The sequence below is a fragment of the Carassius gibelio genome, chromosome B25, assembly GCF_023724105.1.
Source record: "Carassius gibelio isolate Cgi1373 ecotype wild population from Czech Republic chromosome B25, carGib1.2-hapl.c, whole genome shotgun sequence".
Lineage (NCBI taxonomy): Eukaryota > Metazoa > Chordata > Actinopteri > Cypriniformes > Cyprinidae > Carassius > Carassius gibelio.
Window position 1 is genome coordinate 16,727,168 of NC_068420.1, and position 21,113 is coordinate 16,748,280.

At 37.9% G+C, this 21,113-nt stretch overlaps 1 protein-coding gene across 1 annotated transcript; it reads left to right on the plus strand.

Moving 5' to 3' along the window:
• Positions 1 to 1,101: 1,101 nt before the first annotated feature.
• lamb4 (laminin, beta 4) lies at positions 1,102 to 20,721 on the plus strand. Its single transcript, XM_052597547.1, has 34 exons — positions 1,102 to 1,145; positions 2,426 to 2,583; positions 4,553 to 4,688; positions 4,783 to 4,856; positions 4,936 to 5,124; positions 5,219 to 5,282; positions 5,666 to 5,880; positions 6,362 to 6,482; positions 6,614 to 6,802; positions 7,549 to 7,704; positions 7,877 to 7,989; positions 8,089 to 8,168; positions 8,251 to 8,383; positions 8,489 to 8,776; positions 8,875 to 9,060; positions 9,158 to 9,267; positions 9,577 to 9,697; positions 9,811 to 9,988; positions 10,090 to 10,233; positions 10,388 to 10,619; positions 11,847 to 12,004; positions 12,161 to 12,385; positions 13,929 to 14,146; positions 14,257 to 14,353; positions 14,437 to 14,791; positions 15,025 to 15,185; positions 15,340 to 15,539; positions 15,619 to 15,804; positions 16,013 to 16,157; positions 17,487 to 17,694; positions 17,817 to 17,952; positions 18,139 to 18,309; positions 18,470 to 18,623; positions 18,737 to 20,721. Exons 1-34 carry the CDS (start codon positions 1,106 to 1,108, stop codon positions 18,874 to 18,876), a joined length of 5,481 nt encoding a protein of 1,826 aa, XP_052453507.1. The 5' UTR covers positions 1,102 to 1,105; the 3' UTR covers positions 18,877 to 20,721.
• The last annotated feature ends 392 nt before the right edge of the window (positions 20,722 to 21,113 follow it).

A 21,113-nucleotide genomic window follows, 5' to 3' on the forward strand; every position in this document is an offset into this window, starting at 1 on the left:
TATTTTATTGTATTTTCAATATTTTAAAAAATGTTTTCTGTTAAAAATGCCAAATTGTACGATTCTAATATATATATATATATACATATATATATACACACACTTCATAAAGATCAAAAATGTGCAAAATATTTATAAAATATTACCATTACTATCATATATAAAAGATAAACTGTCCTATCCAAATAAAATAAGTAATATTAAATTACATTTGAGCAATTTTGTTGGTTTTGAGAAAATTTGGTTGAGAGAATAGTGAGTAGAGAGTAGAATTTTACAATTTGTCATTTAAAAAAATAAAATTACTATATTACAAATGAAATAACATATTAGTTTCTAAAACATAAAACCAATTAAATCCAGCTCGATCAAGTAATATTATCAGTTGGGTTGGTATTACTGAAGGCCCAACAGCTATGATGGCAGGCCTTAGTTGCATGACATTTACATTTTGCCAATTCCAGTTCTGTTCTGCTGTGTTGCATTGCTTAAAAGCAAATCTAATACTATAATGACTGTCTTGTTCTTGCATGTTTTAAATTCCCCGTTTCATCACAAGTGAGACTTAAACAGAAGCCCACCTGTACTCCCAGGGCTGTTGTCACGTATATACATTGTGGCTTTTCTTGAATGAAACTGGACTGGTGCATTGTGGTGAATGATCTATGCTCTGTAAAAAAAGACTCTTCGTCTTTGTGTCATAGACATACGGAAACTGATCAAATTACAGGCTCATCGTACACTACTGAAGTTAAGATCTATGTCTAAAAACGTTTCATATCCTGCTAAATGATAAACCCTAATTCAGATAAATTCTGATTAACAGTGCAGGTAGTGTTGATAAATGCCCTCAGTCGCTTCTAAAATCCTAATTATTGCTTGATTGCTTGTACTTGACATGCTGATTGCAGATGACTCAATGAGAAAAAATGTCTTTAGAATTTGCTTTAATTAAACCGGTAGTAAACCTTATGGCAAGAGCTGCATGTATTGAGAAATATTTCTCACATTGATATTGTATCACATTCCTCCTCCATTAATTAATTAATGAATGAATTCCTCCTTTCTCTCTCCACACAAACCCGTTTGTCCTATAGGTCCAGCAATGCTGATCCAGTTAAAGACATCAGCGTTCCTGCTCCTCTGTAAGTCTGCACCAGTCTTTGACATTGCTGCAAGCTGACAGTCAAATTACCCTATGAGCCCAATCATGGGAAACATGTGATCACTTGCCACCCTTGGATTGAATTTTTCCCCACTTGTTGACACTTGAATCCTCTAACATGCACAAGTTGTCTTTCATTGTATATTTCTCTTTAATTTTCATCACAAAGCCAGTTTCAACAAATCATGTCCTTTAGCAATTGTTCTGGCTCATACTTGTTTTGATTTTACTTTTTTTTTTTCTTTTTATTACTTTTTATTCTTGAAAATGAGTGCAGTAAACCAGGTGATAGTTACTTTTAAGATGCAAATTGCAGCCACATTTCTATTATTATCTCTTTTTATAATTTTTTTGTAATTATAGAGTGCAGGAATTACTTTGTAGGTCAAAACCCAGAAACGATTACATTTTTTTATTTATTGGTTTTTGGTTAAATGGTTGAAATCATTTTATTTTCAAGCTTTTACTTGTCTTTAAAAAAGTGGTTGCTAATAAGTAGATACATGGGAGGTTTTCTGGGACATTTTACTAAGAGGAAAAACATCTAGCCCAGTTGTGTCTATAATCACCCTCTTGCTAACTATTCTAACTCAAAAAGTCATTCCATATATGCTGTGAATGATCTGCATATTCAGGCCATTTGAGAGAATACGTTTGGGAATTGGCCAGATATTAAAATTATTATAAATCCCCTTGTTATTTGAGGTTTATCATAAGACAAACTCTGAACTCTATTCCTAAGAATCGTTATTTTTTATTTTTGTGCATTGATTTGTTGGCATGCGAGATTGAATGCACAAAAAAAAAAAAAAAAATCTGTCCACGAGTTGTTCGTCTAAGTGAGAAAATGTGCTGTTGCTGCCAGATCTCAATTACTGAAAATTGTTTTAAAAAATGCAACTATAAATTGTCATGTTGTCTCAAGAAAAACCATTTTTGAAAGTCCACTGAAAACATATTGTCATATATTTTTTGGCATTTACAAAGTATGTTGAATGTACAAGACAGGACGTTTGAATGTGGCATATTGCAAAGCTCCTCCTTTTACTAAACAGCCAACAGGCTTTAGTTTCATGATTTCCTGCTTGCTGTTGCTAGCCAATAGCAGGTTAACTGAAGGGAGGGGCATTCTCTGTCTAGAAAGCATTTGATTGGAGAACAATTTCTAGTACAGGTTGAGTCATCATTACGCAGCTAACTTTATTACTTGAAATTTAGCTAATGTAAAACCAGTTATAACTGAACTTTTGTGATTTTCAGTGATAGCTGCTCCAGTCTGCCTCCAGGACGAATGTGTGGGGAATTCATGTTATCCTAACCTCGGTGACCTCATGGTGGGCCGCGCCGCCCAGCTCAAGGCTTCTTCAACCTGTGGACTCTACAGAGCACAAAAATATTGCATCCTGGGATACCTAGAGGTCAGTTGTCAAAAGTGCAACACTTCAAGAGGTCTCAATGTCAGTGATGTGGTTTAAAAGATGTATGTCTTCAGAGTATTAAACCAGAAATAGTAGAGCATTGCTTGTTGGGTTTGCAGGGAAAACCCTTCACTTCACTTTGAAATTCAGGGTTGTAAATTCCCAAGTCCTTGAACCCTCAAGCATATACCTTTCCCTCAGGTCTCCGAGTACAGTTTTCAGACATATTTGCATAACTTCTTCCCAATCCAAACTACCGAGAATACAGTTCCATCCTAAAGTGGTGTCTTTTCAGCAACCACACTGAGATTAAAAAAAACACGGCAAGGTTTTCCCCCTTTTTCAGGGTGGATTGACAGCACTCTAGCTGACCCTTTGGGTAATACCTACTAAAGACAAGTTGTGATGTGCCTCCCTGAGCTGTCGTATAGGTCATTACCTCTTCTCTGCCACAAGACTAATTTATGGCTGTTTCCATATTCCCCTTTCCTCCCACCTCATACCCCGGCCCTGTCTATACAGGTGATAAAGCTGGTATGTGGGTGTGTCGTTCAGCAATCATTTTGTATATTTACACTACTTTTTTTGGCCTGAAGAGCCCAGCGCAATGGTGTTTCCAATAACAAGTGGTATAAATAAAAGGAAGCTGTAAAAACACTGAATGCATTTCAGGTTGGTGTTAAAATGAGATTATTGACATGATGGACAGCTCTTGTTCATACACGCCTGCAACAAAGACCCCTGCATATCCCCCCTCATTGTCCCTACTATATTCAGGAAATTCTTGTGAATTTTTGCCAGGAGACACCAATTACATAGAATAATACATTACTGCAGGAGCTTCTGCGACAGACTCCCTACTGTATGAAGTTTTAAAAGGAATAATTCATTCAGAAAATCTCGTCTTTATTTGTTCATTTTCTCATGTTGTTCTAAACCCATTGAAGTTTATTCTTCCATGGAACACAAAAGGTGATTTTTTTTGGAAGAACATCTTGGTGGGTCTTTTCAGCATAATAAAAGTGAATGACGCATGTGGCTGTCATGCTCCAAAATAAGTAGTCCATAAGCACTATATTCCAAGTATTCTGAAAACATTCACTGTTTTTGTGTGAAGAACAGACTGAAACATGAGTCCATATTCGATTAAATCTTGCCATCCATCCTTACTCTACTTACAATCTTTCAACACATCAGTTTTCTGAATCTTCAGTTTTTGATCCTGATCCCGGTTAATTTTCCTAAAGCTTTGTTAAGCAACTATGGTTGCAAGTTCCATAATTACCAAAATTCTGCATTTCACAAAACTATAGTTCCAACAAAAAATTTGAACTACTTTAGTTTGCCAAGAAAATGAAACCACCCTAGTACCCGGGGTACCTGTGATTAAATAAAAAATCTGGAAATAAAGCAAAACAACAGAGAACAAAACCTATCAAAGTAGTCCTGCTTGTTATTTATAGTTATAATCTGGCATTCATTTGATCTCAAAATGCTTATTAGCTAAAGTTATTACTCCAACACCTACTTGACATCATTAACAACCATTTACTCTATATTGTTGAACCAACATGGATCGAAATACAGATATGCAAGAATGTTACTGGAAACAGCCAAGAACAGCTAGTTAATTTCTCAAACGATGCACTGCAAGATGGTACATAGCTAAAGGTAGAGTAGGTGATTTCAAAGAGAGGTTAGCAATAGTAAGCCAACTTTGAAAGCATAAGTTCCCACCCACCCTTCCTGCAAATCACTCTCCAAAGCCACGCCTCCACCAAAATATTTGAACGCGCACAGCACAGACAGAGCCTAACCAGCAACACGATGAGAAATGTTCTATGAATCTGACTGATTTGGTTGACCAGCCATAACTGTTAGTGGAGCTGAAAAGCAAATTTCATTCTGTTCATCACACTAATATTATTGCCGATTAAAAGACTTTGTTGTCCTTTATCTACAAACTCAGAATGAGCACAAGTGCTTCATCTGTGACTCCAGGAGCCCCTACAGTCTTCACCACAATCCCAAAAGCCACCGCATAGAAAACATCATCACCACGTTCCAACCTGAACGCAAGATGAGCTGGTGGCAGTCCGAGAACGGTGCGTTCCTTAAACTTTCTTCTTTGCATGAACTTAATTTAATTACAATCTTGCTGGTATTTAGACTCAACTTTGCTTCATTTAAAAATCCCAGGTGTCCATGAGGTCAGCATTCAGTTGGATCTGGAATCAATGTTTCAGTTTAGTCATCTGATATTGACGTTCAAGGTACGTTCAATGCTTTCCATGTATCTTATTTAAAAACTTAAAAAAAAATTTTTTTTTTATAACAAATGCTCTCAAACAGAGTTTTCGGCCTGCTGCCATGTTGGTTGAGAGGTCGAAAGACTTCGGGAGAACCTGGAAGGTTTTCCGTTACTTTGCGGAGGACTGTGCTAACTCTTTCCCCGGTGTCTCTGAGGGGCCAGCAGACAGTATTGATGACCTTATCTGTGATACTCGCTACTCTGGGGCAGAGCCGTCCACCGATGGAGAGGTATATTCACCGAGCAATCCTGAATTAATCCAATCTGTTCAGTTTACTTGTTAACATACATTTCAGGTTCAGTCTAACTTTGCTTTCCATCCAGGTGGTGTTGAAAGCCTTGGATCCCAGTTTTGACATCCATGATCCTTACGACCCTACTATACAAGGTTCATGTTTTGTGTGAAGATGTTTTGTTTCTTTTAGAAATATGACAGTAATAAAAATGTCAAGGCAGGATGATGCCTAAAGGCATGTCCAACAAGCAAAAGGCTTAATGATGAGCTCATTGTGAGCTAGGCACTTTGAAGAACTGACTGTAAAGAAAATATACACTATTCAAACCTGTCATAACGCAGTTTGTTCCACTGGTTCGCACCTGCTTTTCTTTTTCAGGACCCAAATCATAACTAATGCACTGATAGTTACATTTTGGCCGATATCAATAAGACAATAGATATTCATGTTACAGCCAATACTGATAATATCAATGACTAAATATGGTATCATTAAAGTCTTAAACAGCATAAGCAATACTTCTTATGGTCCCTAGATCTGATCACCCTGACAAACCTGCGAGTAAACTTTACCCGCTTGATCACCCTGGGCGACACGTTCCTGATGCGACGGAAGAGGAACCCACAGGATAAGTACTATTATGCCCTCTATGAGATGGTGGTTCGGGGGAGCTGCTTCTGCAATGGCCACGCCAGTCAGTGCATTCCCGTGGATGGCGCACGTGGAGATACCTTTAATGAGCCTGGCATGGTGAGCATACTCCTGCTAAAAAGGAAAAGCACATTTGAGACCTCCTTAATATCTGAACTGTTTAGACAGCATTGAGATTAATTGGAGATTAACGGAGACATTAAATTTCTCCTGAGCTCAGATAGTCTCCTAAGTATCTTCTTTAGTTGTTCAGAAGAGATTTTAATGTTTCATAATGTGCTCAGTTTATTAAAGTCAAGAAAAGTCTCAAGTATGTTTGAAACAGTTCAATTTTTTTGAGGAAGGACTTTGAAGTATAGTCACATTCTTGTCTCTTGACACCATTTCTGAAAATGTATTTATTCTTTATAGGGCAGTTAACAAAAATTACTACCTGTCATGCTTTAGTGTAGTAGAAAGCCTTTGTTCTGCTTTTATAGGTACCTGTTTTTATTCTTAAATTACTAGCTTAGTTTAAAGAAATTACATATGCTTTGTTTTACAATCTTTTGATATTTGCTTTTTTCTGTCTTTGCTCAAGGTACATACTAAATGTGTTTGCCAACACAACACTGCAGGGTTCAACTGTGAGCGCTGTCAAGACTTCTACCATGACGCCCCCTGGAGGCCAGGTGGAAAAACAGACTCGGATGTTTGCAGAAGTAAGTGGCACTCAGCCACTTTGACTATTGATAGTTTAAAACACAAAAGACAATTTAAAGCTGGAGGAACTCATTAAAACCCTGGGAGTAACAATGAAAAGCCATGTGTAACTTTACCTTCAATGTTTCAGGGTGTTACTGCCATGGTCATTCAGAGAAGTGTCACTTTGACTTAGCACGCTATCTGGCCACTGGTGGGGTTAGTGGTGGTGTGTGTGATGACTGCAGGAACAACCGTGCTGGACCCCAGTGTGATCTGTGTGGGCCGTATTACTACCAGGACCCTCAACGCTCTACGCACGACCCCAATGCCTGTATACGTGAGTGACCTGGTGAACAATAAAATCTTTTAGATGCAAAAATAAATTATTTTATTGTATGTTTTTCATTGTTGTCCTCTAAAAATAATCATCACATTCTAGTGGAAAGGCTACTTAGATGTTTACAATTATTCATTTAGCAGATGCTTTTATCCAAAGTGACTTACAAATGAGCAATCCAAGAAGCGATTCATCAAAAAGAGGCAAAAAACAAACTAAGTTACTTTTTTAAAGATGCATTTAAGTCTTCCCACAATAGATGACTTTTCATTTCATTTAAAGTCTTGTGAATATTGTCATGGATTTAGCATTCCGGATTAGGGTGGGAAGATCATTCCACCAGAAAGTGATTTTGTGTCTCTCTGTGTTGGTACCACAAGGCTTCGCTAACTTACTGACTTTAACTTTCTGGAAGGGATGTAGACTTGTAAGAGCAAGTGGAAGTAAGAGGCTGTGGATCCCATTGCTGATCTGTAGCAAGCATTAAATCATGAAATTGATGTGAGCAGCAACTGGTAGGCAGTGCAGAGAGATAAAAAGAGGTGTGAGGTGGACTCTTTTGGGTCCATTGAAGTACAATAAATCTGCTGCATTCTTAATCATTTGTAGAGGCTTGATTGCATGATGAAGTACAGCCAGAAAGAGCATTTCAGTAGTCCAGACTAGAAATGACTAGGGCCAGGACAAGAAGTTGTACAGCATACTCCATTAGGAAAAGCCTGATCTTTCTGATGTTTCGTATCCAGCTTGTGAATGTAATCCTGATGGCTCAATGGACGGTGGTCTGTGTGATCCAGTGACTGGCCAGTGTGTGTGTAAACAGAATGTTGAAGGAGAGCGCTGTGACCGCTGCAAGTCTGGGTTCTATGGGTTCAGCAGGGACGACCCTAGTGGCTGTCAGTGTAAGTGTTCTTTCACCCACAGAATGGGAGCCAGCTGGCACATTTCTTACTCAATAATGTCTTAAAATGAGTTTATATAGCTAAGGCTTTTTGCATTTACCTACTTGCAGAAGGTGTGCATCTGCTTAAAACCTTTTATCTGATCCTTATTCATTCATTTATACATGTCTAGTGTGTAGGTGTAATTTCATGGGAACTATACGTACTGGCAACCCTTGTGATCAAACTACTGGAACATGCATCTGCGAGCCATTTGCTTTCGGCCCACAGTGCGACCAGTGTCTGGTGAGCTGAACCTCTCCATTAGACCACAAGGATATGAACTTAAATAGTCATCAATGCTTTGAAATGTTAATATTCTGCTTTTGCTGTTCAATTTTCCAGCCAGGTTACTGGGGTCTGGGAAACACAGTCTATGGCTGCTTACCCTGTGACTGTGACATTGGAGGGGCATTGAGAACCGAGTATGATGCTACAGATTAATTGTTTACAATTATTTGTTTACAGATTAATTGTTTACAAGTCTGTATGTGCATATTCACACAGATGTTCCCCAGTGGATGGCCAGTGTGAATGCAGGCCTAACATGGTAGGCCCCAAATGTAGTGAGCCGGCCCCTGGATATTTCCTGGCCCCTCTTGATTTCTATATCTATGAGGCTGAACATGCAGCACCTCTGGTGAGAGACTGTGATGTAATTTTTGTACTAAATTATATTCTTAATCATTCATAAGAATGAAGAAACCCTCATGACTTAGGGTCATTTCCATTTCCACTTCTACAGTTGTCAATTTCTCCATTTATACAAGCCCCTACATTGGTCTATCCCCCGGAAAAGATAACTGTACGACCAACCAAGCTTCCTCTCTGCTCCTCTACCCCAAAACCCTTCCCAAGACCTTATAAAGCAACTCATCCCCCAACTGTGAAGCCGTCTCCGACCCCATACCCCTATTTCACACTACCCATCTGTGAGCAATACTACAGACAAAGAGGTTATGACTTTAAGATCAGTAATGGCAGGGTTGTGGTGTTCAAGCGTGAGAAGCAGCGAACTCGAAGACAAGGCCAGGTAACGTTTGAACTGTCAGATAAATAACGTGTCCAGGTTACTGTATATTGTCACAAAATTGAATGTGATTGTCTCTTTACTTCGTCATTCCTGTGCAGAGGACAATCCCCTTTGAACCAGGCTCACCTCTTCAGATCATCCTGCGACAGCGCACCCCAGATCGGCCCATCACTTGGACTGGACCAGGTTTTGTTCGAGTTCAGGATGGGGTTGGACTAAGATTTAATGTCAGAAATATACCAGCTACTCTTGACTACTATGTAGTTGTCCGCTATGAACCAGAGGTCAGCTAGTCTTTTCATTAAATATCTGAATATGAGAGTTTGTTTGAAATGTTTTGGTCCATTTCACATTTATGTACTCAAAATGTTATCTTTGCAGTCCACTGACGATTGGACAGCTATTGTGAACGTTGTATCTTTTGGATCAGGGGATAGAAGTTGTCTCAACGACCCATCTGATAAAATGTTTACACTTCCAGCCTCTGGAAGGTTAGATTTTTGTATATTGTATTTTGAATATATTTAACATGTTTTCGTTGCATGCTAATTTAGCAAAGTGGATTGTTCACCCAAAAAGGAAGATTCTGGGATTGTTTACTTATGCCCATTCTGTTCAGAACGTGTGACAGTTTGTCCATACATTGAAAGTCAGTGGGGTCAAATGTTGTTTTGGACTCCATAACCTTTCAATGTATGAACTATCCTTTAAGAGCTCAGGTTCTTGAAAGCATTTTTCATGTCAAGCAAAATTATTACTAGATCTACTTCAGCTTACTACTTTTAACTCTTTACATACAGGACAGCCACACTGGATCTTCCAATATGCCTTAGTGATGGTAATAAATACCATGTGGACATTACTTTTAGAAAGAAGCCCAGTGCCGACCCTCAGATCATCTCATACATTCTGATTGACTCTGTAAGATTTCAAGCAATCAGACCTTGATTTTGCAAGATCATTGGAAAAGCTTAAATTGAAAATGATCTATCTTTTGTTGAGTAAATGTATTTATCCTTATTCACTTTCCATAGATGGGCCTCATTCCCAAAGTGGACTCACTCCCAAACCTCTGCACGCAGTCATATCTAGCTCAGTTTCAGCAATACCGCTGTATTGAGTTGGGCGCAGAGGCAGGACAGCACACCCTTTCTGAAGAATGTGAGAAACTTATTGGAAGTATGTCAGCTTTCATTCACAATGGTGCAGTGTGTGAGTATCATCTTAATTTACATCACAGATATACACATGCATTTAAGTCCATAATGCATTGTTACCTTGTAATAACTAAATGCATCTTTGTAAATCAACAGCTTGCAACTGTCATCATGTTGGAGCGTATGCCTCATCTTGCAGTAAATTTGGAGGACAGTGTCAGTGCAAACCCAATGTTATTGGTCGTTGCTGTGATTCCTGTACTCCTCTGACATATGGGCTTGGGCCAGATGGCTGCTCACGTAAGCCACATTCTCATATTCAGAGATGACATGATATAACAAATTATTTAAACAAACTTTCATATGAAAAATGAATACAAACAGAGTGTTTTAAGAAAATGGCACAACTAGATTTTTTTATCTGGGAAATTCTTGTTGTCATTGACTCCTCTAGCATGTGACTGTGATCCGTCTGGCTCTACCGCTGAGCTTTGTGACCAGAAAACTGGTCAATGCTCGTGTCGAGAAGGAGTAACTGCTCGTCGATGTGATAAATGTTACCCTGGTTACTACGGTTTTCCCCTGTGCAGAAGATGCAAATGCAACGGGTTGGCTGACATCTGTGACCTGGTCACTGGAGACTGTCTGGACTGCAGGGAACACTCCACTGGACCCCACTGTGAAAGGCAAGAGAGCATTTGATATTATATTGTTCATTTTCAGTGTTACACTACAATAAATGTATCCTTACAAATTAAAAGGATAGTTCACACAAAAATTAAAATTCTGTCGTTAATAACTCACCCTCATGTCGTTCCAAACCCGCAAGACCTTTGTTCATCTTAGACAGCAACACAACTGACATGTTCAAGGCACAGAAAGGTGGTAAGGATATTGTTAAAATAGTCCATGTTACAGCAGTGGTTTAACCTGTTAATTGTCACCGTCCCGTATACGGGACGCCTAAATTTACTTCCATATATTACAATTATATCCTAATCTAATCATGACAAACTATATATCGTTGGAAAGGTCTAAGACTCCTAAATAGATATTTGACCACGTTTTGTTGTTAAAAATGATGAAGGAACAGTAAAAGATTAATTTATAAAAAGAGTGCACCTCAAAACATATACATCATAACAGGAGTTCTGACCTTTGTCACAAAAAATCTACTCCGCTTCCTTTTTCCCTATCACATGTTTTAGTAATCATCATACATTATATATCATTTGCAAGCTTAAATACTCCAAATTCACCATTTTGAAATCGGAAACTGTGTTACCATGGAAATCATACTTTAAAATCTTTTAGCGTGCTCCTCCCCCTTAGTGGGAGGGGTCATATTCCAAATATATTACGGTCTTTTAGAATCAAAACTTTTCATAATCTTGACAAAATACATATCGTTGGAAAGGTCTGAGTCTCAAGATTCCATATTTGGTGTTTATTTTGTCATAGACATAATATTGAGAGAGAAATTGATACATTTGTGACAGAGAAATGCATCCAAAAAATTCAATGGAGTTTCAATGGCCCCCGGTGGCTTTTTGTGGTATAACGCCTAAACAAAATTGCATAGGAACCTACATTTTTTTAATATCAACTCAAGGTTAACCTTAATTTCATGAAGCATAGAGAATATTTTTTTGTGCATAAAGAAAACTTAAATACAGTGAAAACAGCAAAAGCAATTTGGCAGCAGAAGCGTAGCCTTTTTATTTCACCAAGACCAAATAAATGAACACTGTCATATCCATTACCATGCTAAAATCTTCCAAGAGTTGTCATAATAGAAATAACTTAATTTGTGTTCGCCAGATGAATGAAGGTCTTACAGATTTGGAATGACCTGTAGGTAAATTTTGGGTAAATTATCCCTTTAAAATGTTAATGGTCATTTTCTGTTCCAGGTGTAAGGATGGTTATGTTGGTGACCCTGTTTCTGGGCATCCATGTGAACCATGCTTATGTCCAGATTTGAACGGAAGTGGGCGCTTCTTTGCCATTTCCTGCAACAAAGATCCATACTCTGGAGCTCCATACTGTGAATGTCTGCCTGGACATACAGGTCCTTGTTCACTCTTTCATACACATCATTTCCAAAACCATCAAAGAGTTTAACAGTTACCTGTTTGATGTAACACACAGTAATGGAAGTAAAGATACAACTCTTTAAAAGAAAAAACATCTAACATCTATTATAAATTGTATCTTATTTTTGTAGGCCTAAACTGTGACTCCTGCGCTCATGGTTACTATGGTGATCTGAGGTTTCCAGGCAGCCGATGTGAGGAGTGTTGTTGCAACAATAACATTGATCCTCGCGACGGTGAAGCATGCGATGCTGTAACTGGCGAATGTTTGCGGTGCTTACATAACACAGAGGGGCCGCGCTGTCAGAGTTGCAAACGTGGATACTATGGCAATGCACTCGCTCAAGACTGCAAAGGTACAGGTTTAAAAGGATACATTGCTCTATTATTATTATTATACATTTTATTTGTAGGCATCTTTCATGGCACTCAAGGACACCTGACAAAGTCCATAAAACATGGTGAAACAATAAAATAAATAAAAATATGGTTAATGTGGCCGAAATAACAACCTAAAAGAACCAAATTTTTCTTGTTTACTATTTCTAATTAAAAAACAATGACAACGCAAATGATAAACATTTTAGGGCTTTCACACGGGTAGATATAGGTACTAGCCACCAGGGCGGTCCCATGAGAACTAAATTTCCACCTAGGCCCATTTTCCTGGTTGAATTCAACACTGCCAGTAGTAACTCTAATGTGACATCAGCCACCTGACAACACTGAAAGTGAAAGTGAGGTGACATTCAGCCAAGTATGGTGACCCATACTCAGAATTTGTGCTCTGCATTTAACCCATCCGAAGTGCACACACACAGAGCAGTGATCACACACCCGGAGCAGTGGGCAGCCATTTATGCTGCAGCGCCCGGGGAGCAGTTGGGGGTTCGATGCCTTGCTCAAGGGCACCTAAGTCGTGGTATTGAAGGTGGAGAGAGAGCTGTTTATGCACTACCCCCACCCACAATTTCTGCCGGCTCGGGACTCGAACTCACAACCTTTCAATTGGGAGTCCGACTCTCTAACCATTAGGCCACGACTTCCCTTAAAAAGTCATATAGCACGACATTCAACAATATCAACAACTGTAGGATGGAGATGGCTTCACCCATCTGTTGCTCTTTTCCACATTCGTGGAGTTAACTTGTGTGGAGTAAACTGTGTGTGAACATGGCTTTTTAGAAATGGCGGCTGCCAAATGGCAGTTCAGCCAATCAGCATACACTTAAGTCACTGGTCGTTCCTTTTGTACTTGATTATACCCTACTCTGAAGTAAATTCCATCCCCACAAAAGGTATTCCTGTAACTAAATTGTTCCCAGTTCCTGAGGTTTAAAATACAACAAAGAGTGGGTATTTTCACCAATAATTATAGCAACTAAGAAATAGATAACTTATGGAAAACTTAATGTGGCCCAAAATATAAGAACATAGATTTTAATAATAAAATCCTAATCAAACAGAGAAGTAGTAACAGATATTTTCTTCAGTATTGTGATGTTTATCCTAGTGATTATCGAAGAAAAATTGGGCAAGCTCTCACTTGGGTTGTTAATTTGTTGGTTTGAGATTAGGATGTTGCAAAAATGAATGCGAGCTTGCAGATGACTGGGAAGGGGTAAGGTTTAAGGTGACTAAATGACTGGCTTATGTCACCAGATCTAGTGTGACATTTGGATGAAATCAAAAAAATAAATAACTACATGGACAAATTATTCACAATCAGATCTATAACATGCATTTACAACATAGGATAAAGACGTTTTTTTTTTGTATTGGTAAAAATTCTTCATGTAAATTATTAATTGTTTTAGAAACAGTTATGTATTATTATTTATTACATTTTTATTTGCCTTCATAAACTATGGCTTCATAAACAACATATGTCATGCTTAGAGTGTTCTTGTGACTGGAGGGGCACAGACGACACCAAGTGTCCAGCTGGAAGTCCCTGTTTCTGTGACCAGGAAACTGGCCAGTGCCCATGTCGCACAGGTGTCAAGGGAACCCAATGTAATGAGTGTAAGGATGGATACTGGAACCTGGATGGGGAGTCTGGTTGTCAGCCATGTAATTGTGACCCAGAACATGCTCTCAGCTACATCTGTGACAAGGTTAACATCTTCTGTTTATTAAATCATTCATACAATAAATTCACTGTTTCATCACATGGATGGCTATAACGGATTTTTAGGCTTCACACCTACACTTTATGTCCTTCTAGATCACAGGCCAGTGTTTGTGCCAGCCAGAATATGGAGGCAGAAAATGTGATGAGTGTGGGCCGAATCACTTTGGAAACCCATATATACAGTGCATGTGTAAGCTAATATACACAAGAGTTTTGTTTTCTTCCAAGTCATTGTCTGCTGACTCAAACAAAATTATTTCATCTTTTGTTCAGCTTGTGACTGTAACATGGAGGGGACCATTTATCCATTTTGTGACCCTTACACGGGCGAGTGTTTGTGTAAGCCAGGAGTGATTGGCCTTTTCTGTGACGAATGCGCTCCAGGTCATGACACAAACTTTCCTGCCTGTGAACCCTGCCATGCCTGCTACCACCTCTTGGAGAAAACTGTCTCAGATGTTAGACTAGATATTGAGAGGATAGAAACTATAAAGCCATGTCCTGAAGACAATAGGACTACATCTGAACTACAATACTTATGGAATCTGTTGGAGAAGCTGCAGAGTCTGGCTAACATGACCACCAAGGATGAGCTAGAAAAACTAGAGGAACTCTTGGCACGCATTAGGTAATATAGTTTAACACAATTTAATTGACATGCTACAAAATTTCTGGGTCAATGACACAATGCTCATTTTTATTCCAAATCAATTAATTTATTAAAATGTATAATTAAAATGACTATTAAATAAATATCTTCTATGATGAGCATGTTTTTTTAAATGATGCAACTGGGAATGATTACAGTAGTCTTGTACAAAGTCTACTTTTATCTTACATGTCTTTCTACTCACTCCTCAGGAATGAAACAGAGACCATTGACCCACACATAATCATTATTGATCCAACCATACTGCTCAACACTGACATCGACAATATCCGACTTGACTTCAACATACTCTTGAAGAATCTCAGGGAGAAGGCAAAAGAGATTCCAGCGACAGATGTAAAAGCTATTAATGGTTTGTAAATGAAAAGAGTCAATGTCAGTGGTTAACAACATGAAAGTTGGTTTGGCAGAATCAGAGTGCCATTTGTGAAAATTATAACACTTCATTTTGGCTTTTAAAGGCATTGTGAGCTATTATGCAACTACTGTTTGTGTCATTTCTATAGATATTTTAAATAAGATCAAAAAGCTCTATGAAGTATTCACTGACAGTGAGAAAAAAGTGGAAGCAGCTAAAAAGGCCCTGGAAGCCTCCAGGAATACGAGAAAGAATGCTACATTGGAACTTGCAAAGTGTCCCATAGGAGAAATGGATAAGCTGGAGAGGAAAGTGAAAGCTTTGAGTGTTGCCAGCCTCAACGAGAAGGTGAATGAAGAGTAAAACATTATTCTGCAATTTGAAGAAGAAACATATGTGTGTTGCATTGACAAACTTTCTGCCATAGGTCTGTGGGGCTCCAGGCGATGCAGAATGTGACAAGGCAAAATGTGGTGGAGCCTCATGTGAGATTTGCGGGGGTCCTGCCTGCACAGGGAGTTTACCCCTCAGCCTCAATGCCTCCAAACTGGCAGAGATGACCGAGAAGAACATTACTGATCTGCGCCGTAAACTCAAGGAAGCTGATAGACAGGCACGTCAAAAACATTCCAGTACCTTACTACTTTATAATTCGAATGCATATACTTTATGTGTATCTTTGCCTTGTTGTTAAAAGTGTCTATATCAGGGTCTCCAGAGAAACTTTAGGTTGTTTCTTTTGAAAAAGAAGCCACAAAAACAACTGTATAATTGTATCTTTACATGTAAAAGTTAAGCCTCATTCTGTTTTCTATTCACAGCTCATGGACACCTCAAACATGACTGATTACATCAAAGATCAAGCTCAGGACCTGATGGATAAAATTAATCAGACTAAGAACAAATATGAAAAGGAAAAGATTGACACCAAGAACCTCATTGAGAAGCTCAAGAACTACCTGAGAGGTAATGCATGAAATGAATCAGTTGCTAGCTTCTGGTAAAGCTTGCCTGGTCTTTGATCATATCCAGGCAGGAAAAGAAACTGGATAGTTATTTCATCTGCTCACCTCAGGCAAATCGGTAGCAGTGTTTTCATTTTGGGAAGCACAAAACCAAAACTCCAAGCTTCAAGTCCACCTCTTGAGACGATTCCAGAGAACACAGCTCTCATTACAGTTTCCAAGCAAAATATAGGACAGGTTGATTATTGCTGTGGCAGGTTTGCAATAGTCTATGATGTGTCCCTGTTTGCATAAAGGGTAATATAAATAAAACGTGGACCCAAGGTGTCTGAGATTGTTCGTGTTCCTGGTGAGTTGCTGATGTGCAGTAACGATATAAGAATAATAATCCAATGGTATAATAAATAATAGTACAGTAGTGCCAGTTTACTTTTAAACAAATTTCCCTCATTATACTTACAATAAGTAATGTTTATACTTGATTATATTTATTTAAGTAACATTTTCAATACAGGACTTTTACTTGCATCAGAGTATTTTTACAGTGCTTTATACATTATTAGGTAATGGATCTTAATACTTCATCCACAACAATATTTAATGAGGTTAATTTATAACGTTACCCTCATTGTGGTTAGTCTGCACAAGATCAACAAGCTTGTTTGCTTTGCGGCCACTTTAAATACAAGATTAGCATTCGATCTACGTCAGATCATCAGAGCGATTTTTGATGCTCTCGGCGGCTGCGGTGTGAACACACAGTAAGACTGACAGAAAATAAAAAGTTGCAATTCTCTAGGCTGATATGGCTAGAAACTATACCATGGGTGCACTATTTCCAGGCGCTGTATAATATCACTGCGCCTGCAGCACCCATGGTAAGACAGCAAAGTTCCTTGATTATTACGCCAGTATGAGAGTATAGTTCCTAGTCATATCGGCATAGAAAATCACAAACTTTTCATTTTCCATCGGTCTTAGTACATGATGTAACTACAGAAGAGTCAAGTTTTAAATAAAACTCTTTGGTCATTTTTGAGTGTGATGCTAACGTTCTAATCAGACTCAATGATCTATGCTAAACTAAGCTAAAAGTGCTACCAACAGACCCGGAGATCAGCTGAATGGATTCGAAAATGGTAAAACTCTACTGTTTAAAAGGGAATTGGAAAATTAGCCTATTTTAAAAAAGGTGTTCCATTAATTTGATGTGAGGGATTAATCTGAAGAATAAATTTTTATTCAGGACAAACCTACAACACATTTACATTTAGAGTAAAATAAAATGCACATGATAAACTGTAAATTAGCAAGTATTGTATCTTAACAGATGAGCTGGTGAAACCAGAGGACATTGAGAAACTGGCCAATGCTGTGTTGTCCATTCAGCTGCCCAAATCCCCTGATGAGATCAAGGACATGATAGAGGACATCAAGAGGATCCTGGCAAACATCACACACTTCGACGATGATCTAGAGCACTTGGAAAAACAAGCCAGAATTGCTGAAGACATGAAGGAGAGGGCCCAAGAAATCTTGTGAGGCTGCAGTAATAAAGTCAATGTGACAAAGCTGTGGTTTTTACCATTTCATTCTGCATTATAAAGCTAAATCTGTGGACACCAGTGTCACTAATCCTGTTTGCTTGTTGCATCACCAGGAACAGAACCAAGGCTATCAATGTGGGGGAGATAGAGAAAGCACTCAACGATACAGCAAAGGTCAATGACAAGATATTCAAGGATCTGAATAAGGCTAAAGAAAACAATGACATTATCAGGGAGAAAGTTAATAAGGTAATGGTTTATTTTGCACGTTTAAAGCAATTTTTACTCACCTTCACATCATTCCAGACGTGTACTGTGTAACTTTCTTTACTTTTTGATTTCTCGATTTGCTCTCAATGCACTTATTTTGAGATAATTTCTACTTTTTTCCCTTAATAAACTGCTTTATAACAATATCTCGTCACTTTTTAACAGACTGAACCTAAACTAAAAAATATTGAGGATAATTTGGATTCAACTCGTGCCAAAAAGTTACTGGATGAAATCAAGGCCTTGGAGAATAAGACGGAGATGAACAGAGCTCAGGGGAAGGAGGCCAAAGATGCTGCCAATGCAGTGCTTGACATTGCCAAAGACACCGAAAAGGTAAGTCTCACAAGCAAAAAAAAACATATATTCATTTAAATAAATTGTATGTTGGATTTACAAACATGCTTTCCAAATATTAACCTAGAAGATGGTACAGCTGCCTTTAGATATAGCATATTTAACCTGTCATAAGTGGATTGCTTTTCTCCATTGTTAGGATCTTGAGGAATTGAAAGAGCAGTTTGAAAAGTTAAAACTGAATAGCACAACCCAGAATGTTAATGAAGAGGCTAATGAACGTCTGAAGAACATCACAATAGAGGCAGAAACACTGGCTAAAAATGTGGAAGATAAAATGAAGGAAATTGAAGGTACATTATCATACGAAGTAATATGCATTTGGGATTTAAAGGGTTATGGATTTCTATAGGTGTTAATTTCTTGTTAGCATTAGAATTAGTTTCCTTTATCAATGTCATTTCAGAATTGGAGAAAAAGATTCTGGATGCAGCTAAAAGGAAAGAGGAAACGATAAAAGATTTGGAGGCACTCCAGAAGGAAGCAGATGACTTGAGGAACTTTATTGTTGACAAAGTGGATAAATACAATCTGTGCTCCACTTAAGCCTATAAAGGCTTCCCTTCTTCAAAACATGAGGAACCCTTTTTGGTGTTTGGCAACTCAGGGCAAAACGGCCTTGGACTAGGTTTTCAGGATAAGTGCAGTCCTTTTATCCTGGTTCTTTGTGGGCTTGCAGATTTTTTGTTTACAATATAGAGCTATGAACTGGTTCTCATCAAGCCCCAGAAATACTTAAAGACCGTATTCTGGTTCTGTTCCATTTTTTTCTTCTTTATTTTGCATTTAAAGTATATTTTTAGTAAATGATGGTCCAAGTTTGAGAATCTCATATAGGTAATGTATAACCCTGACTGTCCACAAGAGGTCACAAGAGTAAAATTTTAAATATAGCCTATCTTATAAACTATGCAGCACTATTTCTGGCACGGATCTAGAGTGCCACAGCAAAACAATCAGATTTTCCTCAAGTTATTTGCCTGATGAATTGAAAAAGATGAGATCAAAAGAATGTGTGCTGCAAAAACACTGACAACAACACATCTTTTTTTATCGAGCTGTTCTTATAAGCCACGTTTTCAAACGAATCATTCAAAAAGACTCGCGAGTTTTATTTGAATCAGACTGACGTAAATCAGAGATGCAACTTCAATTACTGTTTATTCAATTCTGTTTAGCTCATTCCAAATTGGCTTATGTCCGACATATTTGGCATTGTCTCCTCCAAAAGTATTTTCATTGTTTTTGGTTCAGGGATATGTAATTAAAACCTCTTGATAAAACAACCTACTTCAGCATTACTTCCAGAATTGAGTTCAACAGCTGCTCCATGTGCATTAAGATAAGACAGTCAGGTTTAGACGCCTGCTGCTTGTGGAATGTGCTCGTTTGTCTCTCGCAGGAGGTGGAGGGTCTGTGCTTTTGTCCTACAGTGTTAACAGGCTCTCCGTTGACTATTCAATTGCAAAATCGAAGGTAAAGCCCCACTGATGTTATTTCATTGGTCCGTCTGAGTGGATTTTCCCACCTTTTTAACTACTTTATTTTTTGTTCAGACGCGCTTTGTTTTGTCAGAGTTAATTTCATCTTCAATGGGTGAGGATAAGGAGAAAAAGTCACAAAACAGATTATGTTTAAAATGATTGATAAAAATGACTTTTTAAAGTAACCTAATGTAGTTGATTGATTCAGCCACATTAAGTAGTATTTTTGACTTGAATAAAAAAGTTAATTTAGGTGTTACAACTCTAAGTTACTTTACTTAACTTTTTTTTTTGGTCCAGATGGTCTGCTGAATGATTAAACTGTGTCTTTCAGGTTTCAGAAGGGTCTGCAGATGTTAGTTGTGTAACCTAACCTAATCTCTTCCTGAGGTTTACAAAGCAAAAACAAAAACCCTACACAAACTGGTTAAAGGAGACATGATGTAGTATGGAATCAAGTTAGGTTTCATTTATTACAATGTATGCCTTGTAGGAGTTGCCCAACTAAATATCTAAGTTTCCTACCACTTTATTGCCCTAATATACTGATAATTAAAATATCTGTTGTAATGTCATGTGTTTAATGTCTAAACTGACCAAATTCTGTGTTTATCTTCTTGGTCATTTATATAACACGAATTTATCTCAAGTCAAGACAACCACCAAATCCCATTTTCAGTTCCACCTGAACCCCCTGCTCTGACTGACCTTTAAACGGTCTAATTATTGAGGATTAAAGGCCATTTCACTGAGCACAGGTCTGTTCATTTTAGTATATCATTACTGGAAGTAAGAACAGCTGTAAATAAAATAGTTAGGACATGTAATTGTGCGGGAGAATCTAGATTTCTATTTGAAATTTGTAATTTTATATTTTAATAAATACATTTTGTTGCAATCACAGAAAGGTTTTGTTTTTCTCTTAACATCAAAAGCAAATACCACGGTTTTCTAGAAAATGTAACACTGTTGTACCATTATTGGTACCTTGGAGTACATTGTTAATACTGTGGTGAATGAATATAGCAGTCTATGCACAACATTTGATTTAATTATCATTACTAAAACATGGTATAACCACAATAAAAGTAAATTAATTTGACGTTTCGTCGTTCCCAATAAACAAATGGAAAATCTTGTACTTTTGACTGTATTTTTTGAGACAAAACAGTCGCTTCCTATTTGAAGAGGCTAAAATATCTTTGCTCAGTCTGAGGAAACGTTACCGTTTCAAATGCCCCCTCAAATGGCGCGTTTTCATCAAATACTCAAATATTTTTTATCAATGTTATTCATTTG